The 26,565-nt window shown below is 35.8% G+C and overlaps 1 protein-coding gene across 10 annotated transcripts in view; it reads right to left on the bottom strand.

Annotated features, from left to right (window-relative positions):
* The window catches only part of ASCC3 (activating signal cointegrator 1 complex subunit 3), a 283,374-nt gene that overhangs the window by 176,466 nt on the left and 80,343 nt on the right, over positions 1 to 26,565 (bottom strand). For all 10 annotated transcript variants that reach the window (XR_003991912.1, XM_030489984.1, XM_030489983.1 and 7 more), the window contains 2 exons: positions 23,215 to 23,415; positions 22,615 to 22,755 (listed from right to left, as the gene is read on the bottom strand). Coding sequence is in view for 9 of the 10 variants with exons in the window: in XM_030489984.1 (XP_030345844.1) it covers positions 22,615 to 22,755; positions 23,215 to 23,415 (342 nt within the window). In the remaining variant the exon portion in view is untranslated. The remainder of the gene's footprint in view (positions 1 to 22,614; positions 22,756 to 23,214; positions 23,416 to 26,565) is intronic.

Here is a 26,565-nt window from a genome sequence, read left to right as displayed (position 1 = left end):
GGAATAAACATACACAAATTAAAACAGAGGGCAGCAATTCGAAACAAGAATTTGATATAGGGAGATAGGAAGTACTAAAAAATTAATGCAAATATTTTGTTTTCATAAATCAGAGGCATCCATCTGATGCTGTGTTTGACACAGTCAAAACAGAATTATGTCTCCAGTAGAACAGACACCTTACAAAGTATACACAGATGAGCAGTATGCCTATTTGGGTGAATAGATGATGTTACATCAGATCTTAACATGTATTTGTGGTCTAAAGTAAGAGCAATACAGGATCACATATACATATATAAAAGCATCTTAGAGGCATTCCATAATAATAGTATTCTTACAAAAGTATATGCATGAAAGATTGAGTTTTCCATGTTAGAAAGACTTACAGAGGTGCTTCATACTGATGCATATTAGCAGCAATTATTAAGTTGCCAAAGCTAACACCAATAATCAATCAACGATAGGTCTAGAAATCAACAAGGGAACTACAAAAACTGTAACAGCTGCCACCCAGAACTCATTAAACTGGCAAATGAATTTTTTACTGAAGAAACCTAACTTTGTGCAGCATGTTTTATTTTATAGCTTAATCCTAGGAAAGCATGATAATTTAGCTCTTTTACAGAACCCAGCTAGCTCACCTAATGAAAAGACAACCAATTCACAATGTCTCAGCACACCACCTAAGCACAGCAAGACACTTATGACACGTGACATGTACTGTTGAACTGATTTTTTCAATATTGTTTTATTTGTTGTGTATTCAGTATCACAGTTACGATTAACAGAGTTAAGTTCCTATGTAAAGATTTAAAATTTTATGCTTTCAGCACAGTCCTGGCTGTTCCAGCAATTACAAAATTCATTTTGTAAGTTCCAACACTACTTCTAAACATCAATAGAACGGACTCTGACAAAGGCAAAACAAACTGGAATGAAATCCAGTACAACTAGTCAGACTGATGAATTGGACAGAAAAATCCTTTTTGTTGCTGCTGTGAAAGTATTGAAGCTTTTATATTCTCACGGAAAAAAATAAAAAGCTTTACATGTGGAGCAGATACATTAATCTAAAGAGAAACTGTGGAAAACAATATACATTAGGATCACAATAGATGTACTGAGGAGTAATGTGGTAAGAACACCTGCTCTTTGTATTTTTATTTTTTCTAGGAAAAACAATCTGTGTAGTCAGTACAAACCTTATTTTAACAACCACAATGAGGAAGAACAGCTTGCACGCTTTGTGAAATTTAGCTCTTATATTGTAGAAGATATAATTAGCCACTCAGGCTTCAAGTTTAAATAATGATCTAAATGTTTTAAGGGAGTTTGATCCAAAACATTACCCTCTTTTCCTCTTTGCTGTTAATCAGTTCACTAATTATAGCTGTACTAACCTCTGATATACTACTGTCAGGACTGATTGATGCCAACAGCTGCCTTAATCAGATCTGACAACTTTCAGCAAGTGTCTGTCTCCTGGGACACTGCATCCAGCCTGCTTGTTTTCAAGCCTTCTCAGTGTTATTTTGCATTTTCTTCTCTCCCAGCCCCTTTTTCATATAGAATAGAGATACCTCAGAATAACAACAAAACATGAGTACGTATTTGTGTATGTTTTCAAAGATTATTATACCAATATTTAGGCTAAAGTTGATAGTTTATTTACTAGATAAGAATTTACAAGGCAAAACTAAGTATGAGAACACTTTTTAGACATTTTCAAGAAACACAGTATATTGTTGCTTGGTTGGCGGGTTTTTTATTTGGTTGGTTGTTTTTGTTTTGGTTTGGGTTTTTTTCACCCTTTTCTTTTTTCTCTCAAAGCTGCAAGGAGAAAGGTTTCAAAGTCATTCCTCCTCTGTTCTACAGGAAAACTTTGGGCTTGGGTTGTACAGCTTCAGAAGACAAAAAGACTACCTCAGCTACCAGTTCTTCCAATATATTAATACTGGCAGACTTTTAAGACTTCTCACAATGGTTCTGCATCTCTCATAAACTGTAAATATAAAAAGTTCAGAATAAGTTGTGTTGGCATAATTATAACCTTTTATTTATTTATTTACTTTAATTTTAAAGCAAGCCAGAGTGGGGGAGAGAAAGTCCATGTTCCTTTTCCTGGTACTTGAAAAAAAACCCACAACAGTGATCAAATGCCTATTCTCTGGAACACAGAGATAACTTTTTCTCTGAAAGTGAGGAACTGCTCTTCAATAAGCAGTTGTTCTTGATAATTGTTTTTCTTCTCTGTTCTGCTCCTGTAAAGCATCACCCCAAGATGTGGATTAACCCAATATTATGTGAAAGAAGATCAGATTGCAACAGTGACATTTTGTTCCCAATATCCTTTAACACACCTTAACAGAACAATTTTATTTTCTTTGACAGATTTGTATGCAAGAAGCAGCAAGTCATGTTTTTTTTTCATCTCAACCCAGTTTTTTTTGAGGATCAATGCAAATCACTGACAGAGGCAAAGTATAAGAGGAAGAAAGGTTTCTTGGTTCGGCTAAGATGCTGATGTTAAACAGATATGTTATTAAAAGATACTTTTGTGACACTTGTTCACAAAATGACAACCCAAACAGCATTTGCCTCCATGAAGATGTGATTTCATGAAATTTGCTTTCAAGTCTACACTCCAAAGAAAATTACGTACACTTCAGAGAAAATTATGTATGCTAATATTAATCACAACCAGTGTAGAAGGTGATTGCAACTGACCTATGGTATGATTGTCAGATTTATATTCTTCAGCTATATTAACTACAAACTAGCACATTCTTTGAATTTCAGCAGGATCCTTTAAGCACTCAGAGGAAATGCCAACAGTTCACTGTTGTAATGAAAGGGTCAAATCAAATGGAGTTCCACAGGAGTCTATCCACCTCAATATTATTGCGTATTTTCTTGAGTAATCCTAACGAGAGACTAAAAATTATACTCACTAAACTTTTAACTGCTATTATGCTGCACGGTGCCGTAAATGCATTGGAGTATGGAGTGAGAAATTAAAAATGCCTTAATAAGTTAAAGAACAGATGCATTAATGGATGAAAGTCAGCAATACAATTTCAATGTTTTACACCAAGGCTGAGATTCATCTTGTCTGTCTTACCTGCTGATTTAGAAATTCCAAATTAGTTGTCTAGGTTCCTTCTAGCTGGTTCATATCATCTATTTTAATACAAATCAGCCTTAGAAGTCTTTTCTCTATAGTCTTCTCCCTACAAGTCTGTGCAAGCAGCCTAAGCTAGTTACCTAATTCTTACATGGCTAAAGCCAAAATAGACTAATCTGACCCTTATAATAATTATTGCAACAAATAGAGGATGTAAAACAACTGGCAAGACAGTAGTTGGGCAGGTAAGAAAGAAAGAGCAGATCAATCTGCATATGAATCAAAAAGGCTTCACTGCTGCAAAAAATGAAACCTTGGAGCAGAAATGCTGTTATTCAGACATGCTAAATAAACTTTCCACTCTGCTCAGCAGCAGTATGACCTTGGGGCAATACATTATGTTTTGGGCAACTTAATTCAAGAAATGCAAACCAACTGAGAGTCCAGAAGTGAAAAATGAGAATGACTAAACATAAATGAAGCATGACCTTTATGAAGAGTTTAAATGAATTGATGCTTAGGCTAAATAAACGTGACTGAACAGGTAACTACAACTGCAAAAGTCTTCAAAAAGCAAACAGCAGTGGCTGGGGAAGAAAGACATTCAGATAAGGAAAGTGGTAATAAAATTTGAGTAGGATTTATATTGAAAATAGATTTCTGTTAAAAATAATAAGGTAAATCTTCTCAGAGAGAAGACAGATATGTCCTGAAGGAGGTTCACCAGGAAGTTTAGGAAAGCTCCATTATCAGCGTGTTGCAAGATCAAATTAGACCAATATTTATCAATACTCAAATATATGTATTGCATCTGTTTTCACAGAAGGACATATTATATTAATTTTCATATCATTTTGTACAGTTTTAAGATCATATTAGTTTACAAAACTGCACTTAATATTGCATTCACACCAAGGGAAACATCCTCAGAACTTCAATTGAAAAACACATTGCAAAATTCAATTCTAAACAAATTTATATCCTAAATAATATATTCTAATACTGTTCTATATTAATAATTCAATATACTACTAATATATACTCTGTTAGTACTATATGCTATAATGTATACTATTATAAGTTTAACGTTAATAAAATACTTTTAGCATTATACTGATAATACTTTATACTATTACATACTAAAATTCTATTGTAAATTACAGTACATTTCAATACAGTTATGCATATAAAGTGATTCTTTAGCATCAACGATGCCTTAAAAAAATTTTGTAATGTAGTATAGAAAAAGCTGTACTTTTAAATGCAGTCAAATTTAGTAAGATTAGCTTCAACATTTCTAAGTATTAATTTGACATGCAATGTGATTGTGTTCCACAAATAGACACAAATAAATGCTAAACAACCTAAAATATTTTGTAACATGCAAAATGACAACTTAGAGGTTATAAGTTCTAAATTGCTCTGATACCATTTTGTAATTAACTTGCATTTTCAGCTGACCAGAAGCAGTCAAATTTGAAAAAGAGCCAAAAGAGGCAAACATTCCCTGAGCAACCTGTCCTCAACTCTGTTCAAATAAGCTACCTTTTTGCAGAGGAATATATGCTCAGCAGGCACAGCTGTTATTTTGCAATTTTTACATCTAAATCAAAGATAATTGGACTTCTGAGTAGCTTTAAATTGTACTCTGGGAGAAGGGTCTAACTTACTGCATCATTTGCATTAACTATACAAGACTGCTTTTTTATCCTGTAAAATTTACTGTGCTTAAAGAAGTATTTGGAAGCGCAAAACAGTTACTCAGTAATTTTAAAGACATGTGGATTCCTTTTGTATAGAACCTTTTCAGCTGTAAAAGACCATTAAAACTAACAGAAGTAAATCATTTTTCCAAGTTCTTCACAGATAAAATATTAATGCTAATAGACACTCTTGAAAATTATATTCCTACTAGTTTTACTGAAGATTACATCCGCAGTGCCAAAAAAAGCCTCAGAGACAAAGCCCTATAGTAATATTTTATTTGGTGTTTTTAATAAATTCAATAATAATTCATATGCAGATGAGCAGTTAGTTCATACAATGAAGTACTTCAATTTCACATTCTTTGCTATTAGTCTAAGAACTTCAATTGAGGCGTTCTTTATTGTTACTTATTAAGATTCATTGTACTTCAGAATTTAATATTCTGACAATATATTTTAAGATTTTTAGTCTTAATTTTATGTAGAAAAATATGAAAAGCATACTGCTTTAGCCTTCCATCACTGGAAAGAAAATCTGAAATTTGACAAAATGTCAGCTTTAATCATTATACGGGAACATTGTAACAGGCAAAATGGTGTCTAAAATGATTTCATCCCATCTTTTATTGATACATGCAGTAAATAATACTGTCCTGGTTTTGGCTGGGATAAAGCTGTAGATGATTCAGTGCTGTGTTTTGGCTTTAGTCTGAGAACAATACTGATAACACACCTATGTTTTAGCTGTTGCTAAGTAATGCTTACCCTGATCAAGGACTTTTCAGCCTCATGCTCTGCCAGTGACGAGGGGCACAAGAAGCCGTGAGGAAGCAGAGACAGGACAGCTGACCCAAACTAGCCAAAGGGGTATTCCATACCACAGCGTGTCATGCCCACTATATAAACTGGGGGGAGTCACCTGGAAGGGACCGATCGTTGCTCTGCTCAGGCTGGGTATCGACCAGTGGGTGGTGTGCAACTGTATTTCTTGACTTTTATTCCTCTCTCTTCCTCCCCCCCCCCTTCCCCCCCTTATTATTGTTATTTTACCTTATTTTAGTTATTAAATTATTCTTATCTCAGCCCATAGGTTTTACTTTCTTCCAGTTCTCCTCCCTATCCCACAGGTTTGGGGAGGAATGAGCAAGCGGAGGCACGGTACTCACTTGCTGACTGGAGTTAAACCATGACAATTACATAGGCAAATCCATCAGAATAGAATAAACTTGATTTTCACAGAATCACGGAATGTGTAAGGTTGGAAGACACCTTTGAAGATCTCCCAGTCTAACCCACAGCTCAAAACAGCTACCTGGAGGAGTCTGCTCAAGACAGTGTCCAGCCGAGTTTTGAGTATCTCACAACTTCTCAAGACAAACTTCCAGTGTCTGACCACCCCCATAGAAAAAAAACCCCAAATCTTATGTTTACAGAGAATTTCCTGTATTGCAGCTTGTGCCCATTCCCTCTTGTTGTTTCACTGGACACTGCTGAGGTCTTGCTTAGCCGCCTTTACACACAAATACACAATGTATTCATACACACTGATCCCATCTATCTGGGCCTTCTTATACCCAGGCTGAATGACCCCAGCTTGCTTTGCCTCTCCTCATGTGTCAGATGTTCCTACCCGTTAATCACCTTCATGCCTGTTTGCAAGACTTCCTCTACTATGTCCCTGTTCCTCTCATAATGGGGAGGCGAGAAGTGGACCCAGCACTCCAGATGGGTCTTAACAGAGCTGAGCAGAGGGGCAGTATCACCTCCTTCGAGCTGCTGGCAACACTTTTCAATGCAGCCCAGACTGTAGGGGACACTGCTGCCTCATGCTCAATTTGTTATCCACCAGAACATCTGTATCTTTCCTGGAAACCTGCTTTCCAGCTGACCACCCCCCAGCCTTCATCGGACTATTCGCCCACCCTTCTGCAGAACACAGCATTTAACTCTGGAACTTCATGAGATCTCTTCTGGCCCATTTCTCCATCCTGTCAAGGTCCCTCTGAATGACGGTACAAACATCTGATCCAACCACCACTCCTCCCAGTTTCGTACCATCTGCAAACTTCCTAAGGTACACTCTGTTGCATGACAGAGGATCACCATGACCTCAACCTTTGGTGATCACCAAAGGTAATTTAGAATGACCTCATGATGACTTTGACCAGCTCCCTCAGGACTTGTGGGTGAATCTCATCAGATTGCAAATATGCTCAGTTTGTCTGCATGCTCCCTAACCTGACTTTCTCCCACCAAGTGTTAAGTTTTCCTTCTCTGGATTTTCCCATTTGTCTTAGGGGCCTGGGATTACTGAAAGCCAGTCCTAACAACAAAGGCTGAATCAAAGGAGGCATTAAGTACCTCAGCCTTTTACATGTCCTTTGTCACCAGGTCCCCTGCCCCACTTACGAGTGGTTTTCCTCAGTCTTCCTTTTCCTATACACCCATAGAAGTCCTTCTGGTTGCCCTTCATATACACTCCTGGGCTTTGGCTTACCTAACCCTGTCCCTTCATGCTCAAACAGCAACTAAAATCCTTCCAGGTCACTGTTCCTGCACCCACCTCTTTCATGCTTCCTTTTTATGTTCACTTTTCATCCCACAGGCCTCCTTCCACTCTTGTTTGACTCCCTGCTCATCAGGACAAACCATTCTTGGACTTGGAGGTATCAAATAGGAAAAACATCTTCACAGGATGGCTAGAGGTCCCTAAGGTCTGAAAGCCTTTGAGTTTTCCATCTAGATCAAAAACCACTAACATAGCTTATTGAACTCATTAGTATCACTCATTAACTGATATATAAATGAGTGTGGATCATATTCGATTGGTTTTCAACTCTAGACCATTTTGTTTAATAATCCTATATATAATACCCTTACACACAATGTACTTTCTGAAGCACATTAAGTGAAGACTCTAACTTCTGCATAAAAGATTAAAACTCAGGAATCATGCTGCATTATAAACACATTAAGCTAACTGAACTTATTACAGCTATAATACTGGATCTACAGTATTTGCATATTGGCATGCAAATGAAATTAAAAGTCTTTGAAACTTTCTATTACATTAGGAACTCTCCTCTCTCCGTCTTGCCTCTATACCAAGGTTACCAAATCAATGTAACATTTATCTGTTTTGATAGATATAGCAGTGAATACAGCTTGGCAAGTATACAACTAAATAAGATGGACTGTCTGAAACACAGTAAAGCAAGATCAAGTAAGTGGAAAGAGCAGTAAAGAAATCTTGTGCTTAGCACTATGCCTTGACATGAAGAAGTAACGTTTGGTTTTCAACATCACTGTCTAAAGTATTTTCTTAAACGGCAAAAGCACTCTAAAACCAGCAAAAACCAAAATTGGTATCTGTGAAGACCCAAGAAATAGGCTTAATCTACTACTGAATCTTATGTAAGGTAACCCTTACCACTGAGGTCTCTAAATACTACAGCTTACTAGCCAACACATGACAGCATACACAAAGCCATTCAAATCTTTCTATGCTCAGAATCCACAAGACTGATACATATAAATCTCCCACTAAGTGACATAAAAGGAATAGAAAGCTCAAAGGCAGCTTCCCTGTCGGAGCTTCACCACTCTATTGCAGGAGTGGGAGAGCAACTTAGCAGCTCAACCAGGCTTACTTCTTCCCACAATCATGCACATGTGTTACACAGAAGCCTCTCTGACAATGCCACTGGTATTTGCAATGTAGCTTAAAACGTTACAAGTACTTTGCAACTCAGTAGACACTGGATGATCCCATATGTAATAATACAACTAAAAATCCTTAATGTAAAGGTCAAGATGGAATTTGATTCAGCCAGTTCCAGTCACATGAAGTTGAAGAAATAAGTGGGGCTTTGTTTTTGGGTTGGTTTTTTTTTATTAATTACAAACCTGGCAACCGAGAAAGGAAGATGCTGTAGTCTTAAAAAATGACTAAAGAACAGCAGTCCTCTCTCTTAACACAAATCATGCTATTCTGCTTTCAGAAAACTTTGGCATTGTTAATATCTGTGTTTTAAAGTGGCAGATGCAATAATCCAAGAGCAATCTTTCACATATACAAATTTTAAAAGTGTTTATTAATTTGAGTTTTTTAACCCAAAGGCAAATCTTTTGACATCTGACTTTATATTTCTTCTGCAAATTTCTACCACAATGAATTGAGATGAATCATGGATAAGCAATTAATTTTCATCTCTATAAAAAAATACACAGTAAAAAAATTTTAATGTCATAAATGACACACATTTTCAGAATAATTTGATTTCAAATAATAAATGGGAGAATATTCCCAATAAACACTTTTTTACACACATTAAAGAATTATTTCAAATTTTTTTAGCAAGCACTTACTAAAAGTATTTTGAAAGACATATTTGCACTTAAGTTCCTAACACGAATAAGCAGCAAATTTGATTTTTATATATTCACAGGAAAGATATTAAACCAGATCTCTTTTTCTATAAGTAACTTATCTTGTGTGTCTGAAACTTCCACTTGAAAAATTAACAAACTACTCGATTCACCTGCAGGTGACACTGTTGGTCTTAGCCATACAACCAAAGAGCAACAGCATTCCTCTCGACATATTCAGTTGCAGTCTGGATGAATGGTGTATCCAAACCACAATTATTTTTCTTTTATTTGTACTTTTAAAGTTCCACTGCATGATGGTTTAACCCCAGCCACCAACTAAGCCCCACAAAGCACCACTCACTCCCCCACAGAGGAATGGAGAGAATCAGAAGAGTAAAAGTAAGAAAACTCGTAGGTTGAGACAAAGTTTAACAGGTAAAGCGAAAGCTGCACACACAAGCAAAGCAAAACAAGGTATTGATTCACCACTTCCCATGGGCAGGCAGGTGTTCAGCCACCTCCAGGAAAGCAGGGCTCCATCACACATAGCAGTTACTTGGGAAAACAAACACCATCACTCCAAACATCACCCCCTTCCTTCTTCTCACAGCTTTTTATGCTGAGCATAAGACCATGTGGTATGGGAATGTCCCTTTGGTCAATTTTGGGTCGGCTGTCTTGGCTGTGTCCCCTCACAAATCCTTGTGCACCCCTAGCCTACTCGCTGGTGGGGTGGGGTGAGAAGCAGAAAAGGCCTTGACCCTGTATACGCACTGCTCATCAGTAACTAAAACATCCCTAAACAAACAACAAAAACAATCTTACTAACACTGTTTCCAGTACAAATCCATAACATAGCCCCATACCCGCTACTACGAAGAAAATTTACTCTCTCCCAGCCAAAACCAGCACAATTATAATGTTAAACTTCTTCAGAGACAGTGATTAATCCAAGTGCGTGAAGTAGATATATTAAAACTGAATTTATTCTCATAAAGCTTAAAGAAAATGAAAAATTGCGTGCCCTGGAAGGAAAAAAAAAAAAGACTATATACTTGTAGCAAGGGCTCATCATCCAAACTGAATATTTGTATATTTTGATTTACATGCTGAAGTGCAACACCAATAAGTTATATAAAAGTTCATTTAAAAAAAAAAAAAAAAGCACTTAAAACTTTGGTTTTGAAAGAGTTTAGAAAAACTTGTAGGAAATGGAGCTAAGTCAGGCATGAACATAATTACTTCCAATAAAAAGGAACACATAATCAAGAACGTAATTACAAAAAAAGACTTTAACTACAGAACACATAGAACCATTTTTTTCCTGTTGTTCAAAATTACTGTAATTTTATCTGGCATTGTTTCAACTAAATTTCACTGCTAAACCAAAAATTAACTCCCACCTTCCAACCCAATCTAAATAGAGATTTTAGCCAAGCAAGTCATACCAAGGAATGCCAGTCAATTACATGCTTTATCAGGGTACGTGGCATTTGATTATTGAACACAAAGTAGGTTACTCAAAGGCTGTACTAAAATTCTACAGATTATGCAAGAGCAGCAAGCAAGGAGGCATGTAGTATAATAATCCACTATATCTGTCTATTTGAAAAATAGATTATTTCAAATAAAATGTAAATGAATGTCTTAGAGTAAAGATTTCTAATTTCTGAAGCATGGAAGTGGACTTTAGTAAAATCAAGATGGATTCCGGCATAAATCTAGAAATTAATTTAGGTCACAGGCAGCAGCACCTCCAGTTCCTTATAAAGGACTACTATTTTTTATTCAAATTGCTACTTTTTTATGATGTATAAGTACTTTCCCCCCCCGGCAAAATCTTAGCTGTCATAGGCACACATATTAATGAGAGAGCAGTAAATCAGAAGGGCTTCCAACAATCCCACTAGGATATTGGAAGACTGATGCCAAAAAAAAACCAAACAGCAGCACAATGCTGAAGGCACAGATTGATAACATAAACCTAAGAAAGCAATGTAGTTGTCCCAGCAACAAGAATCAACTAAGCAACAAGCTTATTAACTAAACCAACTGAAAATTATCCAGAAATCTCTTATACAAGCAAAATTTTGTTTCTTAATCATTTTCATCATCAGAGACAACCAGGAGTTCTGTATGTGAAGTCACAGAGTTTACTGCCTTATTTCTGAGGGTTAAAGAACTCAGCTAAAGAATTAACACCACAAGCCCCAGGTTGCCTCTCTGCTGTTTAACATCAATTTTTTTCACCTGCTTTACTATTTCCCCAAGTTGGTGTGACGAAGGAAGAAAACAGTGTTAAAACCATATACTTCGTAAAAAAGGCACCCATGGAAATACTCCTTCCTTGCCTTTAAGGGGCCAAGAAACTGCACTACAGCACCAACAAATAGAAAACTTGTTCCTTAGGTGAGCTGGATGGGCATGGTGACACTACCAAAGTGCATCCAACCTGGGAGAGAGAGGGCTCCAAGTGTTTTTTCCAGTTTCAGATACTAGTCAATGCAGGTTCACCTAAACCAGATTATATCTTCATTTACCTTTTGTTATTCCCTACTTTGAATCTCTGAAGAGGATAATCTTGGAAAAATGACTAGATTTTTTTCCCTCTGCTCATCCATGAAAATGCTTTTGGGGTTCCACTTTTTCCTTTCAAAAGCTGAGAATGAATTCAGCCCAGCTGAAGACCTGGGTGCTATTGGTTACCAGACTGCTATCAACTGGGAGTGTACACTGCTTACTGGTGAAGAGACTGACGAGATCAAACCCTTAAAAAACAGTATTTCAGATCTTTTAACACAATACAGTAGGTATTTGCATGCATACAAAGACATATCCCTTCTGATTTTAATAGGCTTGCTTTCAGAACTAAACACTAATTAAGAAATACACTTAACCTTTACAGAAAAAAGTTTAAGAAGAAAGAGAGAAAAAGATATATAACAGTCCGTGGAGTCCCATTAAGCCTCACTGACTCAAACAATCCTAGACAGTGGGTTTTGTTTGTGTGGTTTTTTGTTGGGTTTCTTTTTGTTTTTTGGTTTTTTTTTTTTTTTTTCCAAACACAGTTTGCCCTGAAGATAGCATGGGCAATGAAGCAGGGAGCAAGACTTTATTTTTCCAACTGTGAAGACTTTTGAAACAAAGGAAATCCATATGACATGACAGTGTGAAATGGAGATGACTCTGAGATACAGAAATCCTACTGTACAAAAAGATTTTGATCTTTCTTGACTCAGTGATGAACTTCAGCACATTTCTGTTCTGAACATTTTACTATATTTCTCCCATTTGAAAGGCAATGTTTTTACCTTCTTTAAGGGAAGAGAGACTAATTTTAAACTTTGAAAAATCATAAAAAAGTAAATTTTCTTTCAGCGAGGTTGTACTACTGAGAAATACTCCGAGTTTTCTCAAGAGGCATGACCCCTCCTCTTTCTTTTTTGTATTAGATTTTGATGTCCTCTTGATAAATTATATCTCCCCATCCAAATGCTGATCAAAGGATGATATTCTGCTCCTGAAGCCACAGGTATGTGCACAATTCAGCACTACTTTACATTCTAGGAATAGCGAAAGAGGGAATATTAAGCAGGCTCAACATTTCCTTTGAAACAAACAACTTGAGAAGAGGAGGTCTTTTCTGTATCTGTGAGCTTTATAATCTCTGGATCACTTCTGATTGCCACTTCATGATAGTTTATCTCCTCATACCAAAAAAGATTTGTAGATTGCATTGCATCTAGTGCATCCAAAGTTTCTAGAGCAAAGAACCACTCTGTTCCTGGAAACAGACTGGTATCTAAAGTCAGCAGTAATACAGGAGTTTTCAACAACTGCACGTAAAACACCAATGGCATGGAATTGGAGGCGAGGGTCACTTACAGAAGACTACCATCAGAGTATGTAACTACAGCAACAGACAAAAATAGCAGGAGGAGAAAGAGATTAGACAGTGATGAAGCACCAAGGGATGGGAAAATAAAATAGCATTATCGTGTTTCAAAGGCACTTTAGATTGCACATTCTATGTAATTTTTCAGCGTAAGCACTTCACATATTTTTCACAAAATGATATGGTAATATGAATGGGATAACAATTGACAATGTCAATTGGGGAGGGTGGGAAAGTGTTCTACATTTGATTTCTCTTCAAATGCAGTACAATACAATAGCCTGAGAATTGTTATTAAGGGAGAAGAGCTGTTAATATTCTGAATTAAAAAAGCTCGTAACTCTTGGTCACTCATTTTTTGTATGAGTATGGTGACGTGCATGGTAAGATGACATTCCTGCATTCAATAGAGGATACTGAGAAATAAAGTTCTATAGATTCTGTTTGATATATTCCTTAGTAATCAAGAAATTTTGAAGGCTACTTTACCAACACAGACAGTTTAGAAATAGAAACATATTTGTGCAAAATAAGGTTTTGAGATGAACAAGAAATGTGATACTTTTCCATGTTTTAATTTCATAAAGTAATGTAATTTCATACATTTTAGCATGTGACCAAAAGGCCAACCTACTTGCAATTAAGAGCATGTTGCAAAGCCTACAATTTCAGGCTAAGAGGTCTTTTTAGCACACAATTTAATAAAATTTCATAGCAGTAATGCTTAAGAGTGTTTGTTTATAACTGCTCCCTGAAAGACCACTCCTACCAAAACCTATGAGATAGACAGCAAGAATGTCAAGAAAAGTGGTGTTAAAAAAAAATAAACACACACCACCAAATCCTGTTTACAAGATTTTTCTTTCATACAAAAATCCTTTTTATTGAAGAACTGGCCATTGAAAGTACATAGCAGAGTATCATAGAACATAATGCACTAAAAATTAACAAAACTTACGTATTTCCATTTCCATAGGAAAAGAAAACTACCAGGAATCACGTTCACTACTTGCTTTTACCTAGAAGCATCTCTATATCTTATTAAAGCACAGGAAATGAGAAACAGTGTATGAAAAAAAAGAAAGCTGTAGAATGAAACAGAAGGCACCTCAAATTTATAGCCCTCTTTTGCTTCAAATAGTTTCAGACTTGATTAGTTTTATATTGCAGATAAGAACTTAAGAAAAAAAAGCATTATTGCACTTTATTAGTGTCAGATTCCAACAGAGAATAAAGCCTTCATGACTTAATATTAGAGTCTATCAGCTGACAGAATTTATCAGACTGATCATCCATATTACTCAAAGGTCCCGATGTCATTTGCTGTTCTCAGAACTACTTGCCCTATTCAGCTCCGATGCTTTTGTGGTCTTTGTTTCACTTCTCACTTCTGCCTTGCCATCACAAGTACAATTAATCAGCTAATCTTCGAGATGTCAAAAAACATTCAGTCCTTCAGGCTATTTCCTCTCCTCAAGAAAAGCATTCTGTTCAGTAATCAGACAAATGTATTTGCTAATGCAAATGCAGCTTACACAAATTCTCTTTTCATCTGCAACACTGGTATTTTCAAAAACACTATCACAACTGTTGTATTACCCATGCTTTTCAATAAAAATTGCCCTTTTATTCTAAACTACTTTTATTTCCAGTATAAACAGCTAGCTAAAGTTAAAAAGAAGAATAACCAGCTAATAAAATTTGTGATAAGCTAACAAAACATTTTGCTTGGATTTGAAATATGAAAAGTAACATTTAAAGGAAAGCAGTAACTTTATTTTAAAAAAATCCAGAACTAACACTAGCTGTGGTGCGCTGACCTTGGTGGCTGCAAGATGCCCAGCCAACTACTCCCTTGCTTCTCCTCCTCAACTGGCTAGCGGGAGAAAATAAGACAGAAAAGCTCACAGGTCGTGATAAACACTGGGAGGTCATTTACCAGTTACTGTCATGAACAAAACAGACTTGACTTGGGGAAAATTAATTTGATTTACTGCAAATTAAGAAGAGAGTACAATGGTGAGGAAACAAAGATAAAACCTAAAACCCCTTCCTCCTAGTCCCCCATCCTTCCAGGCTCAACTTTGCTGCTTTGTTCCCAACTCCTATCCCTCCTGGGGGATGTGGGTTGCAGTTATAGAATCACAGAATCATAGAATAGTAAAGGTTGGAAAAGACCTTAAGATCATCTAGTTCCAACCCCCCTGCCATGGGCAGGGACACCTTGCACTAGACCATGTGGCCCAAGGCTCTGTCCAGCCTGGCCTTGAACACCAACAGGGATGGAGCATTCACAACCTGCCTGGGCAACCCATTGCAGTGCCTCACCACCCTCACTGTAAAGAGCTTCTTCCTTATATCTAATCTAAACTTCCCCTGTTTAAGTTTGAACCCATATTACCCCTTGTCCTACCACTACAGTGCCTAAGGAAGAGTCCCTCCCCAGCATCCTTATAGGTCCCCTTCAGATACTGGAAGGCTGCTATGAGGTCTCCACGCAGCCTTCTCTTCTCCAGGCTGAACAGCCCCAACTCTCTCAGCCTGTCTTCATACGGGAGGTGCTCCAGCCCTCTTATCATCCTCGTGGCCCTCCTCTGGACTTGCTCCAACAGCTCCATGTCCTTTTTATGTTGAGGACACTAGAACTGCACACAGTACTCCAAATGAGGTCTCACAAAAGCAGAGTAGAGGGGCAGGATCACCTCCTTTGACCTGCTGGTTGCACTTCTTTTGAAGCGGCCCAGGATACGGTTGGCTTTCTGGGCTGCGAGCGCACACTGCCGGCTCATGTTAAGCTTCTCGTCAACCAACACCCCCAAGTCCTTCTCTGCCCTTCATCTCTGCTGTTCCTTCCTCACACTTTCCCCCGCTTTCAGTGTGGGGTCCCTCTCACAAATAGTTCTTCACAAACTGCACCAACATGGCTCCTATCCATGGGATGCAGTTCCTGCCATGAGCTTCCTCCTGCATAAGCTCTCCATAGGCCACAGTTTTCTTTAGGGCCCTATCCATTTGCTGTGGTGTGGGGTCCTCCCAGGGCTGCAGTGTGGGTACTGGCTCCACCATGACCTCTTCCATAGGCTGCAGGGGAATCTCTGCTCTGGTGCCCGGAGTACCTTCGCCCCTCCTGCTCTGATCCTGGTGTCTGCAGGGTTGCTTTTCACACCGTTTCCTCAATACCCTTTCTCAACTGCTGCACAGTGGTTTTGCCCCTTCTTAAGCATGCTTATTAGAGGCATCAGCATCTCAGCTGCAGAGCTCAGCTGTGCCCTGTGGTGGGGCTGCTGGAGCCAGCTGGAACTGGCCATGTCTGGCACCTGCCAGTGCCTGGGCACAGAAACCCCAAAAATGAGCACATGGTGCATATAAGGTGATGAAAAGACACTCTGCTTACTTATTGGTGTGAGTACTTTTCTCCTTAATTGAGATCTTGGAAATCATTCACATTTTTAAGCTGCTCAATGTGCTCAGTACTTGGCAAATGAAAGCGATATCACTTCTAAAATCTACAGCTTTGAAAGATGGTTTCTTAGCAAAATATTCAAATAGTTTTTACATAAACTGTGAGCAACATTAAGAATCAACTCTGAAAGCAACATGATTTTAACTTACACAGGCTAACAAGCAGAGAACAGATATGACAGCTAGCTGCCTGTTTTCTAACTGACAATGCAAAACAGGTTTAGCAGGACTTTCTTAACACCACCAGCCCCCCAACCATCATCTGTTTTTTTCCTCGAACTGAGCTGCACGGATAAAAAGTCTAATCTCTCACTTCATGCCTCTGCGTATTTCATTGATGGAGGACACTACAGCAAACACATTTACACTTTGACTTCTTTGAGCATCTGGGAATTTCTCAGAGTTGTGAAACTACAAAAGTTTATTAAGGCAGTTTAAAAGAAAAATCAATAGGTTAATGCTATTCTAGGTTTCCCACTCCCTATCCACGTTAAGAAGAAACATTTAAAAGCAATTTAGGTTGAAAGCAGACTACGGTCAGATACAATGTTTGCTTCCGATACCCCTTTCTTTAATCAGACATGCAATTGATTTTTATCAAATCCATAACAGAAAAAAAGACAGATGTGTTTGGAGGCCTGAAGAAACCTTAAAATTTTAGAATTGTCTGTTTCTGTAAAGGCTGTTAGACCCACAGTGACAGGCACAGCCTTGCAGTTCAGTAAATGTATAAATCTCTTTTTGTGGGCCTTGGAATACTTTAGCTCTATGTAAACACTACAGAAAATCCAGTAGTACATTTTAAATGAATAACTTTGCTTTCTGTATAATCAGTTTCTTGATCAAGAAGAACAACAACTAAATTGGAATTACTTCCCTCTATTAAAAAAAATTAAATCTGTATTCCAGGAAAGTATACCAAGTAAGCATTCAATAGTTCAGAAGTGGCAGAATCAAGACTATTCACACAATAATAGTTTGATTCATTTGCCCATAATATTTATTTCAAAGACAATAAATTTCCTTCTTCAGGTCTCTCAATCCCTTTAACTCCAAGAATATGAGAAGGAAGGAACAAAGAGATATAGAGGTTTATAAGGCTGGGGAAATTAGCCTGCTTTCAAAATTTGACCAGATTTGTTTTCAACTACTATGTAATTTTAGCAACACAGAAATCACTGATAATCTGGCCTTAACACCAAGATATATGTGTAGCGAGCAAGACTCATGACAGTCTAAGAGTCTTCAGTGCAGAGCAAGAGACGTAGGACTAATAAATGAAATTTGGCTTATATCTGCAGCTCTGAGGCACAAAATAAAGCAAAAACATGATAGAAAATTTATTTCAACTTTAAAATCAGCCTCACTTGTATATACTTATTTGAATTAGGAGGCTAGCTGTTGACAAGGATTGTAGTGTAACACATATCATACAAAACTGCTGAGGTATAAGTTCTTTAACAGCATGATTTAAAAAATTATTTTAAAAGTTTATATAGGTGGAAGAAATTTTGATTAATTTTCACTGTATTATGCCAATAATTTTAATTTTTAATTTTGTTTAATGTTATTTAAGTATAAAGCATTAAGAAGAAACTATCTCCCATATGGTTTTTGATGACCACTGCCTTTAAAAGTTACTAACTGTTAAGGCCAGAAGGCATTTCTACAGCTTCCTAAAGGCGATCATGCTACTCATCAGCTTACAATACACTGTGCCCAGTTCAGGGCAGTGCCTTCGGACTTGGTGATTACATTATAAATCTATACTGCTCCGATCCTGGTTATATTCTTCAAACTTTCAAAAGATAACTATTACCAGTATATTTGTTGCAAAACAAGGTCAAAAATAACTGATCTGAAAGCCCACAAATTGATTTTGACGTTACATCATTTTCTAGACTGTATGAAGCAAAGACTGAGTGGCTATACATATGCACACTCAAAAAAGTCCACAAGGACAAACACCCAAATAATCCACTGTCTTCTAACAAAACATTTCATGTTATCTCAAATGCTACCCAGCAAAATAGACAATTTATTATTTTTGAATATTATCCATCTAAACATTAACATAACAAAACCAACTTACCAAACAGATAATTATGTTGCTAAACAGATTATTAAGTATGCTTAATATCGTTGTGGTTTACATGATATCTAAGTATCAGAGTTTCCTAGATAATAGTATGTCAGTATACAAACATGCTGAGAATAGAGCTGATATTTTTCCTACAAACTGTAGGGAAATTAACTTCCTTTGATTGTTTTTTAATGAGGAAAAGAAAGTGAAAAGTTAATGTATCATTATTTAGACTATGAAAAAGCTTTAATAATGTAACATAAACTCTCTACAAGAACCAGCACAATAGATAGTGTTATTTATGTTTGTAATAAGTTTATTTTCTTCTGCTTCCAGAAGGTTCAGTGAAGCTTTTATTTATGTACAAATTATTTGGTAATAGACCCTGGATCTGTTCTGTCTGAAACATTAAAGTGACATGTTAAGTATTTACACTTGCTCCTTTTCACAAAGACATGAAGGAAAATTGGGTCTTACAGTTTTAACATGCATCTCACATCTTAAGACACATCTTAAGTAGTAGCTGTGGCTTTTTCTGCACAAGATGAAGGGAGCAAGTTAGAAGATCAGATGAAGAGTCAATAAAACAATTACTTTTATTTTTAAAGGAGTTTCATCATTGATAAAATTAGAAACAACTTTTTTGAAAAGCTTGGCTTCTGGAGTACGTGTTGGAACCATTGTACTGCAAATGAATTTTAAAACTACAGTATGGAATAACATGGAAGTAAAATTGTGTTATGTATAACACCATAAAAGTATGGAGCAGCAGGAGACATGGATGCCTTCTGGATGAATATAAGTGACAGCATGGAAAGCACAGTTATTGCTGAAAAATATTTGTAGAAAAAGTAACAAAAGCAGACGCCACTGTACATTAATGGTGGATTCCTGAGAAGTGAGACCGTTAGCAATTTGTCAGATAAAGCAATTTTTCCTCATCAGAACAAGCATAACAGACGCATGTAATAACTTACAAAATACACATACTTAAATACACACAGGCCAAGTATAAAAGATGAAGCATGCAGGAGAGAAAGGAAGGAGAAAATTGTCAGGACTGTCACTGAAGTTCTACTTCTAATATCTGACAATCACCTCATTTTTACATCTTTCATTTTGACTGACTTGATTCACCTGAGGATGAAAATGAAGGTGCTGAAAATATAACTGCTCAGAAAAGAGGCAGAAGACAACTGTCACAGAAGATTTATATCTGGCCTTCCATTTCCTAAAAGAATCAGCTGAGATCTTTTGAAACCGTAATCCAACCTGAAATGCCTGCATCTACTTCAGCTGATGATCCTACTCCTGCCTTTTATCCTCCATGCTATATATACAATCGCTAAATATTTAAATTGTGTGCATGTATTCATCTGCTATAATGTTAATTCTTACAAGAAAAACTGCTTTATACTTAAACAGAGGCACGTCATCTGTGACACTAGTAAAGGCTAAAAAGCAGTGTAATGATTGTTAGAGCAACTCTGAAACTATAAATAAAGCAGCAACACCTATTAGAGTATTCATGTTTGAGAAATGAACACATTAAAGAGGCTGAAAGTAAAATGAAGTTTTGAAGCAAGAATCAACTTAATATAGGGTAAAAAGCAATGAAAGAACCCAGCTTGGATAAGGTGGTTTAAGTGCATAGTTGATGAAAAAAAGCTTATAAGTCTTCATAGGAAACAATATATGCAAAGAACAATAGGCAAAATCTAGCACGTGTCCTTTCCTCAATTTATAATAAAGCTACATATTTTCTGTTCACTTTGATAAGCAGCAATAAAACAAAGCCCACTGTCAGGCTCCAAAGTCTGTAAGAACAGCAGCAGCAATTACTCTTGGATTTGTGTTCTCTCTTCTGCACCTCCTACAATTCTCATTAATCCTAAAGGAAGGAAGACTGACTAGCTACAATAACCAAAAGGAAACAAAAATGAGAATTTGACAGTCCAAGAATTTTTGGACTTTATATATATTTCTTTTTAGCCTTTCAGATGTTTTGAAGAGCAAAGAAGCAAAGCTATTATCAATGCTTTAATTGTAGTTCCTTTGATAATTTAGGAACTAAATTTTGGGTCACAAATAACATAACAGTGTCCAAACTTTTCCTCTTCTGGAAACCATTTTTCTTCCACCTCCATGCCCCTACTCCAATTTAGGAACAACAAATACACCACATTTCAGATTAGTGTTTCTATCCTATGAGGTACATACAAAACTGTAGAAATCCTTTAAAGATGAGTAAGTTGCAGATAAAAACCCAATAAATTTCAATGCTATGAGTCCATTGCAGAGAAAAAATTGATTTTTACCTAGGTCGTCCCCTTGCCATTTCCTTCTTGATTCTATGCTACATAAATCTACTTTAGCCTCTTCCTCAAAAGGTGAGAAATTATGCTACTAGTGGTATTTTGGACTCAAATAAGAGAGCATGATGAAGCAGACAGTCTTTCTACACTTAAATTACTATGTTGCTCCAAATTAACACTTGATATTAATAATTTCCCATTACTACCGCAACAAAATGTCAATTTTGCAAACTATTTTCCATGTACATTTCTTAATAATGCCTGAAATGTTGTTTTGTTTTGTTTTGGTTTTTTTTTAATTTTTTTTTTTTTCCTCTTCTTCTTTACTGGATGTAAGCAGAGTTTTAGTAATGAGGTGAGATTCTATGGATTACATTGCAAGCTAAGAAAGCAAGAGAAGACAGCACTTTTCCATTCTACATTCATTCTGTTCACCTAACTTTGTAGTTAGATTCAGAGCATGCTTTTCCACTGTCACTTCCATTTGGGCAGTGATGTTGCTGTTACTCATTGATATTGGTCTGTTATTTGTTGCTTACCATAGCATGGTGGCTGTAAGCATCAATATGTGTGCATACATGTCTTATAAAATAGACTGCTATCCAGGACTTCATACTAGATTACTGCAGTGGTCGTCTTTATTATTAATTACATACGGGTGTCTTTTCTTGTCCAGTTTTCTCTAGTCTTATAAAAATGTAAACTACAGCAAAGCTAAAACTGAAAAAATGTAACTCATCTGAATCAATAATTACTACAAGTTACATTTATAAATGCTCAGATCAATAATGCAACCAAGTGTTATCCTGTCTTTTGGATGAAGCAGGAGGAGGAAGGGTAATTAGAAGGATCTCTATGTAAGAACAGATATAAAAGTATCTCAATATTCTGGAAAAATTATATTTCACTGACAGAAACAGCATTTGTCTGAATTAAATGTGACAGGAAGTATCTGCGAAAACACAAAAATCTCCATCTGTACAACACTATTTATGAGGTTAAAAAAGCAAATTTTATTTATTTCTATGAACATTCAAATGTTGAGCCTAGCAAGGTCTTATACTTTCCTATTTGTCCTTAAAAAGCAAAAGTAAGATCATCCATTAACAGGAACCTACAGCTTTTTTTTTTTTTTTTTTAAATAAGGTGGTAAGCATTATTTTCACTTATTTGCAACAATGTTACAGAATTTCAAATTTATTTAGAATTTACCATTTGCAGACCAGACCTTAAGCTTTTCAAAGATGCTTATTATCATAGAATGCCAAATCTGAAATTATGAATGTTAGGTTCTTGCTAATACATACATACTTGGTTGATAACCCTGAAAGGGTAAAGGCACAACCCACTAAGGTTCACAAGCTAGAAATCAGGTAACATTTTATAGAAAGGTTATACCTTGAAGTGGGATACCATAAGTCCAAATGGGAGAAACCAAAAAGTTTAATGAGCCCATTGCTTAAGATATTTCAGATGTATTAGTGTTTTAGTCACTTTGAAAGGAAAGTCACATTTTGGAACATAACCAGCATAACTACAGACTTAGTAAGCAGATTTCAGCTGCTTTACCAATACTCCAACAAGGAGTTTGAAGAAAAGACAAGTGTACCTATGAAGACTTATTAATACACACACATATTAAATATTAAGCATACCTGTGTTCGCAGAATTTCACCTTTTGACAGCTGCATATCACCAGTCAACTCTTTCACAGTAATGCCTAGTGGTTCCAGACGCTTGCTGAAGTAATTTGTCATTTCAGCTGCCAAAGCCTTCATAGGAGCAACATACACAATCTGCACCAAAAGGACACTCGCTTGATAAATGAGCAAACCCCACAATGTCGTTTGTTTCATGGCAACCATTACAAATCACAATTTATTGTGAAATATGATGCTAGGCACTTACAGTGAAAAATCTTAATAGTGATATATGAAAAGTAGTTATCTTTCTTGGATAAGTGTGCAGCTGTTTAAAGGACAATGGATTTTGTTTATACAGCCTCATCACTTTGAAAATTGGTTCTGCATCAAAGCTAAATGCATTTTCATAGTCTTTTACTCACATAATAAGATTTTTACAACACAAATAAGAATAGCTTTAGCAATAATGAAGTAAATCAAAACTAGCCTTATCTTTAACTTGGAAAAGTGCAATACCCTTGAAAACCTCCTGATTTAATATTTCATGTATAACATATAATGGGTTTTACCTTACGAGTTAAAAAGCTGTTACTTGGTTCATTAAACTCCTACCTTAAACTCATCCTTTTTGATAACGCCATGCTGGACATGCTGGCGAATTTCATGAAGGATTGTCAGCATGGCAATGTTAGTCTTCCCAGCTCCAGTGGGGGCACAGATTAGCATATTCTCGTTCGTGTTGTAGGCAGTCTCAAAAACTATCGATTGGATTCGGTTTAGTCTTTTCATGCCTTTAAAAGCAAGTTGTCCAATCTGTTAAAAGAAACAACACACATTTTTTTATTTGACATATATGTCTATGTGTATGACTTTATACACATAGTTATCATAAGAAAAAGAATACTTGTAGAAAAACTAAGGATTCCTGTTGAAATAGTTAATATTCCAAAGTTCTTGCTTGGAGGCTACCCCTCCCACCAGACCCTCAAATATTGAATCTGTAAGGAAAACAAAATATAACAGGATAACATCTGTTAAAATTAATCAAACTCCTTAGCCACATGCTATTTCAGCATTTAATTTGTTTTTAATCAAGAGTGTGACCAAAACTAACATACAGTAAAATAATGACCTATTAATAATTAAATGTCAATAAACCAGCAATATATTCAGATTAGAAGAATATACATCTTTAAATCTAAGATGACAAACTACAACTACTGTAATGGAAGAAATAGCAGAAATACACAAGAACCTGGTGAAGAAACAGATGATTAAAAAAATTATTTATGATAATTTTGCATAACGAAGTTTAAATATGCAAACACACCCAAATTCAGTAGCAATCTCCTCCACTTGTGAGAAAATCTCCATCTTGCAATTATTTAGGTTCAGACCTTTCCCCAATGATACTTATAACAAACTGCATCCTCCAAAAGGAATACAAAACTTGTATCTGTAGTCCCAAATAATCTTTGAGAATGTTTAAAAAAATTATATCGTTAACACAGGAAATTAATAGTTATTATAGTTTAATGCTTGTTTATATTTTAAAATACAAATCATCAATTATAAAAATACTTAGTTCCTCTCTGCTCTTATGAAAAATGAGATTTTCACCAAGAAAGAATTGTTGTAGACAGTTACAATTTCAGCATCTGAAGATTCTAAGACTTTTCCACTGAATAACAGAGGCTTAAGATATATAATTAATTTTCTAATAAACTTACTTTTGCATAGTTACTTTTCACAAACACTTAAAAGAGACTGCAGAACACATATTCTTTCCTTTCTACAGATTTAATAACCTGCACTGCTTTTACTAATTATCATGAAAAGTACCTTAGTGATATTTTGACAAATACGATTTTTATTTTAATTGTAGGAAACCACAGAAGTACAAATTCACTGTAAAGAACAGTCCTGAAAGCACCTTCTGAAGATCTCCCTTTCCATTACTCTGGGTACTTAGTTAATTTGCAGTCATTTGCTATGGTAATAGCCTCTCCAATGCTAATAATATTCTTTCAAATTCTTTTCAATACTAAGCAAATTATTTGAGCAGTACCCAATTCATGACTACCTCAAATAATGCAAGCTTAAGAATGAGGGCTTTATTGGCTATTGAAATCAACAATTTTAACTTTGTGACAAACAGTATCAGGTCTATCCTTTTGCGGTAGCTTCTTGGTAGTAGTCTCGTGAGAGGCTGAGATGCAAATTGCAAATTAAGGTTAATACATCATTTTCACAATACATGAAAACACTACTCTTAAATGTAGAGAAATGACGTACTTAATGATTGGCCAACTCTAGTTTTATACTAGAGAACTTCAAATATTAAAAACCAGCACTCATTGATATAAAAGTCAATGAAAATGCTATGCAACCAACACACTCTTTCTTTTTGGAAAATACGCTTTTCAGTTTAGCAATACCTTTCTCTTAGCAAAGCTTTCAGGCTGAAAACATCTTGCACAACACTGAAAAACCAAGTTCAATTCAAATCATGGATTTCATTTGTATTTATAGAATTGACACATCTCATATTCAAGTATCTATTCTATACTGTTAAGTGTCTTCGGTGAAGAAAAAAGAAAGAAATATCTACTCTAAGTACTTCAAGTACTTAGTTTCAAGATTATTCATCAAGTTTTTTCAAGTTTTTTAAGTGGCTGAATTTCAGGATTACAACAGTTTTCACTGCTAATGTTCTTTCACAGTTTATTCTGCTTGCAAGATTGGAGGGTAAAAGCTCTTTTTTTTTTTGCACTAAGTTTTGTATACATACTGTTTACTTAGTGTGTCATCTTCAAAATTCATTTCAGCTTCATGAATAAGACTATTATAAAGTGTTAATGGGTTTCCTGGAGACCTGCTGACTACATTAGTGCTATCAGAGTTCAATCAGTTATTTTATAGCCTCCTTAGTCATTTTAGGATTCTAATTTGCCTATTACTTCATTTTGAGATTTCTTGACAGAACTTTTTGAAAATGGTTGTAATTTTCCTTTTCCCTTACATTCCATCCAATTGATTTTAGAGGCTATTATAAATATTGTGAAGTTCACACAGATAAACACTGTTAAAAGTATTTATAATAAAGCATCTACAGAAAGAAACTCACAAACACAACTAATGATTACAGAATTGAACTAACAAAACACTACACTGCACAATTTGTATGTTAGTTAAAGAAGCAGTTTTTAAACAAAAGCAGAAACATAGATGTCTAAATGAAGTCTGGTGTTAAGTACCTTCAAAAAATAATGACAAGAATTTTTCACAGTCACACAGTTGAACATGCATTGCTTTATGTATACAGGTCTTCTTACAGTTGTGTGATTGTTAAAACCCTTAAATAAAGTACATCTTTAACTGTTTTCTTAAACTACCACGTCTAGGAATATATTATTCCAGCTTCTTTTAATCTTTAAGTGGGTAGTGTAAGACATCTTTTTCCTCTATGTTTGGAAGAAATTACACATACTATAGCCCTGGGACATGCAATTGTTCGCAAAAATAAATAAATGTTTAGATAAATAAAAATAATATCCTACTCTCTTCCTACTGGAAAGTAGTAATGCCATAGATTAAGACTGACCTGGTAAGCAGCAATAAATAAACAGACATTCCAGGACAAAAGCTGTAGAACAGCTTATCAGAGGAAGCTTGTTTTCTGGAAAGATGCTAAGCCTACCGAAACAGGAATATTAAGAGTGGAATAAAAATTAATGAAAATAAAACCCATAGAAGCCTGATTAAGAACTAGAAGGGGTTTTTTTGTTGTTTTTGGTTGGTTGGTTGGGTTTTTTGGGTTTCCTTTTGTTTTGTTTTCTGTTCGGGTTGTTTTGGTTTTTTTGTGTTTTGTTTTTTTTTTTTCCTTTGTTTTGTTTTTTGTTTTTATTTTTGCTGGGATTTTTATTTGTTTGTTTTTAATGGTATTCTGACCAGAATCTAGAC

Source organism: Strigops habroptila, chromosome 6 (assembly GCF_004027225.2).
Source record: "Strigops habroptila isolate Jane chromosome 6, bStrHab1.2.pri, whole genome shotgun sequence".
In the NCBI taxonomy this organism is placed as follows: Eukaryota; Metazoa; Chordata; class Aves; order Psittaciformes; family Psittacidae; genus Strigops; species Strigops habroptila.
The sequence above is the reverse complement of the archived record's forward strand: the minus strand, read 5'-3'. Positions and strand labels throughout refer to the sequence as shown.